Source organism: Homarus americanus, unplaced genomic scaffold (assembly GCF_018991925.1).
Source record: "Homarus americanus isolate GMGI-L3 unplaced genomic scaffold, GMGI_Hamer_2.0 scaffold34921, whole genome shotgun sequence".
Lineage (NCBI taxonomy): Eukaryota > Metazoa > Arthropoda > Malacostraca > Decapoda > Nephropidae > Homarus > Homarus americanus.
Window position 1 is genome coordinate 1,857,211 of NW_024741901.1, and position 6,000 is coordinate 1,863,210.

At 47.5% G+C, this 6,000-nt stretch overlaps 1 protein-coding gene across 2 annotated transcripts in view; it reads right to left on the bottom strand.

Annotated features, from left to right (window-relative positions):
- The window catches only part of LOC121876296 (endoplasmic reticulum aminopeptidase 1-like), a 71,281-nt gene extending 69,319 nt beyond the window's left edge, over window positions 1-1,962 (bottom strand). The window contains exon 1 of one of the 2 annotated variants that reach the window (XM_042381344.1): window positions 1,575-1,962. In XM_042381344.1, the coding sequence (XP_042237278.1) occupies window positions 1,575-1,665 (91 nt within the window). In that variant the 5' untranslated portion in view covers window positions 1,666-1,962. The remainder of the gene's footprint in view (window positions 1-1,574) is intronic. The other variant, XM_042381345.1, reaches the window with a different exon arrangement.
- Window positions 1,963-6,000: the final 4,038 nt, after the last annotated feature.

The window sequence follows — 6,000 nt, forward strand, 5'->3', positions numbered from 1 at the left end:
TTCCGGAAAAAAATGAGTTGAATTAGAATCAACATAAAAACTGTACTAGTGACAAATTTTTCAAAAAAATTTAACACAGTCCAAATTTTTAATAAGATACTCTGATTTCCTTTGTACCACGGATCAACACACATAAATATCTTATCTCTTGAATATAAATTTATTGCCACACCTCCACAATCTTATATATATATATATATATATATATATATATATATATATATATATATATATATATATATATATATATATATATATATATATATATATATATATATATATATATATTATGGCCAGAGACATAATACGTCATCAACATATCCAAACCAGACAGCTGAGGGTGGTAAAATATTACTTAATAGTTTCTTTTCAAAGAATTCCATATAAAGGTTGCTTAATACAGGCGAGAGTGGATGTATTATGGACCTAAAAGCTTTCCTGCCACAACTTAATAACTTAGCCCCCTCGATCAAATTCATTGTGGAATTAGAGCATGACTGTAAATTGCCTTTCCTAGACTGTCTGACCCACAGAATAGGTAACACCTATAAGTTCAGTATTTATAGGAAACCTACTAATGTGTGTTCATACATTCATTATTATTCTGCCCACCACATGAGAGTCAAACAGTCAGTATTTTCATCAATGTTTTTACGTGCTTTGAGAATTTGCAGCCCGGAATTCATTGATGAGAAATATAAATATATCTATAATATTGGCCTGAACCTTAAGTACCCTAGATCTTTCATAGACAAATGCCTTAACATTACTAAGAATCTCTTAGTATTACCATTTCACAAAAACTTCTCTCAAATTCCTTTACAACTAAAAACCTGGAACGTCAATGTGGCATTTAAAATCTCATGCACTGTTAAACAAATGTTAATCAAGAACTCCCCCAACAACACAGGTGGCTGCATTTATAAGGTTCCTTGCAAGGAATGTAATATGTTTTACTTAGGCCAGACAGGTAAAGATCTTGTAACTAGACTTAAACACCATAAATATAATGTTAGGACAGGCCAGGAATCCAGTGCTCTGTTTGTTCATTTGAGGGATAATAAGCATTGCATTGACTGTGATAATGCCTCCTCAATATTACCTTGTCATTCAATTGACAGTAGGAACACTATAGAATCTAGTCTCATTAAACATACCGAATCCGTCAACATGAATTTGAGTAATGGTATGTACAAACTGGATAATTTCGTATTTAAGAAGATTTGTAACCAGGTGAGAAGGTTGGGTCAGCTTACCCTCTGACCTGACTACCGACTGCTGCGGTGCTTTTTGAAGATTAGTAGGGTCATTACCTATTACCTGGCCATTGTGGACTTGATCTCACCCTCCTCTGTATATATATATACCTTGATTTGTACTTCTCCTTAGTCTGTACTCACCCCTGAAGATGTGAATTACACGAAAGCGCTTGGGAACTTCGTGTTTTCTTCTTTCTTTGTGGTTATCCACGTTTTCGCTGTGACGCAAGGCGAAATATAAGGCGCAAGCAGCAGCGTTAGCAGCAAGGCGTTGTTGCTGCTAAGCATAAGGCTAAACAAACATAGTGTAATTACCTGAGTTTTCCTCTTCATTCTTTAAGGTGTTGTAGTTAGTTGTGGGAGGGTCAACGTGAGTAAGTTCGGAGAGGACGGTAGACTCAGGCATCTTGAATTCCTTCTATCACACAACTCTGTTTTCTAAGCTCGTTTGTCGAGTCCACAATCTTATGCTAAGTTCTAAGGTCGAATGTCAGGTTCCTAGGATTATCAAATAATTGCCCATTTATTCTAGGTTTTGTTGTAAGAACTATTCCCACTAGTTTAGCTCTGAGTTTCTCAGTTCACTTGTCCAACTCGAGGTCCACATGAATAGGTTTAAACTCGTCTATCAAGTCCACTTATCAGTGTTTTAAAAATTCGAATACAAGGTTCAGCTGTTACACTTGTCTGAACCTTAGGGAGACTTGTGTCTTCTTCACTCCAACAAACTCTGAAAGTAAACAGACCCACCTAAGTGATGCTAATATGGGTCTCCAAAAGCAGGTCAGTTCACATTCTGGTCGAGTACGTTCATATACGTCAAACATGGTGTCAGTGGAGAGAGATTTCTTTTGCTTATGAATAGTTAGGTCCGGTTTATGAAATTTAATAAATCTGGGACAGGTTAGGTTAAGTGAGGTACTAGCTAGCAGTTAAGTGTGGTACTAGCTAGCAGTTAAGTGAGGTACTAGCTAGCAGTTAAATGAGGTACTAGCTAGCAGTTAGGTGAGGTACAAGCGAGCAGTTAAGTGAGGCACTAGCTATCAGTTAAGTTAGGTACTAGCTAGCAGTTAAGTGAGGCACTAGCTATCAGTTAAGTTAGGTACTAGCTAGCAGTTAAGTGAGGCACTAGCTATCAGTTAAGTTAGGTTCTAGCTAGCAGTTAAGCAAGGTACTAGCTAGCAGTTAATTGAGGTACGACTTAACAAGTTCTCAGCTAGACTGAACATATTATTCCATCGTGACCTTATCATTACCGTACTATGTTCTGTTGTCTTACCAACATAAAATATTATATTTTAGATGTATTTGTTACATAAATTAATCTACGACTATAATACACTACCTGGGGTACCCAACGTTGCCCGAGTTTGTTTTGACGAAGGTACAGTCACCTAAAAAAGTCCTGTCGCGAACCGTGAACCCCGAGATTCAGACTCTTGAATCCGAAGCATTTATGGGCAGACTAATGTATCAGTGTCTAATGCTTCGGCTTCACGAGTCTAAATCGTGGTTCGCGACAGGCCTTTTTTGGGTGACTGTACATAAACATAACAAATTTCAGTGAATCCGATCCCCAATAACATAAACATACCAAATTTCGGTTGTCTTTTGAATAAAAACCACGGCCACGCACAGCGAAGGAACACAAAGCATTGATGTGTTTTTATGAGACGGTTGTGTGAGGAAGGGTTGTATGGAGGCAATAAGTTAGAGCTGGAGTTTCTTCTTGACGCTTCGGCTCTATAAAAATCGTCTTCAGAGAGAACAAGCCAAGCAAGTAATGGATGGAGTAAAGTTAGAAGTATTCTTGAGTCGCTGGTGCGTAGGTTGGTGGTGCTGGGACTGGTGTTGGAGATTGGTGGCGAGGGTGTGGTGGAGGTTTGGGTGAATGTGTGGTGGTGGTTGGATGAGGGTGTAGTGGTGGTGGTTGGATGAAGGTGTGGTGGTGGTGGTTGGATGAGGGTGTAGTGGTGGTGGTTGAATGAGGGTGTAGTGGTGGTGGTTGGATGAAGGTGTGGTGTTGGTGGTGGTGAGTGAAAATGAAGAGTGAGCATAACAAAGAAAACAGTGCGAAAGATAGAGAGAGAGAGAGAGACCCCGTCATCATAAAAGTAGTCTCCCAGGTAACTAGATCAATAAGCCTCACGCTCCACAGGTCACGGCTGGTATGGACGATGTCTCACCCATTTAAAATCTTAGGTTTCCACTCCACCTCATTCTGTTATCCCTCGCTGGGTTTTGGGACCTGATGTATTTGGGGGCGAGGGCGTTGAGGACGTGAGAAGAGTGTCGTCAGCTAGTCCATTTTACTCACTGTACTGTACATTCATATGGACGAGCTGAACGTTGGTAACACCCTGTACCTACTACGAGTGAGAGGCAACTGTTATGGTTTGGTGAAGGCACGTGCTTACTCTGAACCACCACCACCACCACCACTACACCCTCAGCCACCACTACACCCTCAGCCACCACCACCACCACCACACCACCACTACACCCTCAGCCACCACCACCACCACCATCCCACCCACACACCCTCAACCCACCACCACCACCACCACTACTACTCACCACTACACCCTCAACCACCACCACCACTACACCCCCTCAACCACCACCACCACCACTACACCCCAACCACCACCACCACCACTACACCCTCAACCACCACCACCACCACTACACCCTCAACAACCACCCTCCACCACCACTACACCCTCAACCACCACCACCACCACCACCTCACTACACCCTCAACCACACCACCACCACCACTACACCCTCAACCACCACCACCACCACTACACACCCCCAACCACCACCCACCACTACACCCTCAACCACCACCACCCCCACCACTACACCCCTCAAACCACCACCACCACACCACTACACCCCTCAACCACCACCACCACCACTACACCCCTCAACCACCACCACCACCACCACCACCACCACCACCACCACCACTACACCCCAACAACCACCACCACCACACTACACCCCTCAACCACCACCACCACCACCACACCCTCAACCACCACCTCCCACCACCACTCACACCCTCAACAACCACCACCACCACTACACCCCAACCACCACCACCACCACTACACCCCTCAACCACCACCACCACCACTACACCCTCAACAACCACCACCACCACTCACCCTCAACCACCACCACCACCACTACACCCCAACTAACACCACCACTACCACCACCACCACCACCACCACCACTACACCCTCAACCACCACCACTACCACCACCACTACACCTCAACCACTCACCACCACCACCACCACACACCAACACCACCTCAACCACCACCATCACCACTACACCCCCACCTCACCACCACCAACCCCAACCCACCACTACACCTCAACCACCACCACCACTACACCCTCAACCACCACCACCACCACCACACTACACCCTCAACAACCACCACCACCACTACACCCTCAACCACCACCACCACCTCACTACACCCTCAACCACACCACCACCACCACTACACCTCAACAACCACCACCCACCACCACACCCCCAACCACCACCCCCACCACTACACCCTCAACCACCCACCCACCACCACCACCACCACCACCACCACCACTACACCCCTCAACCACCACCACCACCACCTCACCACCACCACTCACACCCTCAACCACCACCACCACCACCACCACCACCACCACTACACCCCTCAACCACCACCATCACCACCTCCACTCACCCCAACCACCACCACCACTACACCCTCAACCACCACCTCACCACCACTACACCCTCAACCACCACCACCACCACTACACCCTCAACAACCACCACCACACCACTACACACCCTCAACCACCACCCCCACCACTACACCCTCAACCACCACCTCACCACCACCACCACCACCACCACCACCCCCACCACCACCACTACACCTCAACCACCACCACCACCACCTCACAACCACCACACCACTACACCCTCAACCACCACCACCACCACCACCACCACCACCACTACACCCTCAACCACCCACCATCACCACTACACCTCAACCACCACCACCACTACACCCTCAACCACCACCACCACCACTCACACCCTCAACCACCACCACCACCACCACCACTACACCCTCAACCACCACCACCACCACCACCACCACTACACCTCAACCACCACCACCACCACTCACACCCTCAACCACCACCACCACCACCACCACCACCACCTCACCACCACCACTACACCTCAACCACCACCCCACCACACCACTACACCCCAACCACCACCACCACCACTACACCCCCTCAACCACCACCACCACCACCACCACCACCACCACCACCCACCACTACACCCCCCAACCACCACCACCACCACCTCACACCAACAACCACCACCACCACCACCACTACACCCCAACCACCACCACCACTACACCCCTCAACCACCTCACCACCACTACACCCCCAACCACCACCACCACCACTACACCCTCAACACCACCACCACCACCACACTACACCCTCAACCACCACCACCACCACACCACCACCACCACCACACTCACAACCTCAACAACCACCACCACCACCACTACACCCTCAACCACCACCACCACCACTACACCTCAACCACCACACCACCACCACTACACCCTCAACAACCACCAACACCACCACCCACCACTACACCCCAACCACCACCACCACCCACTACA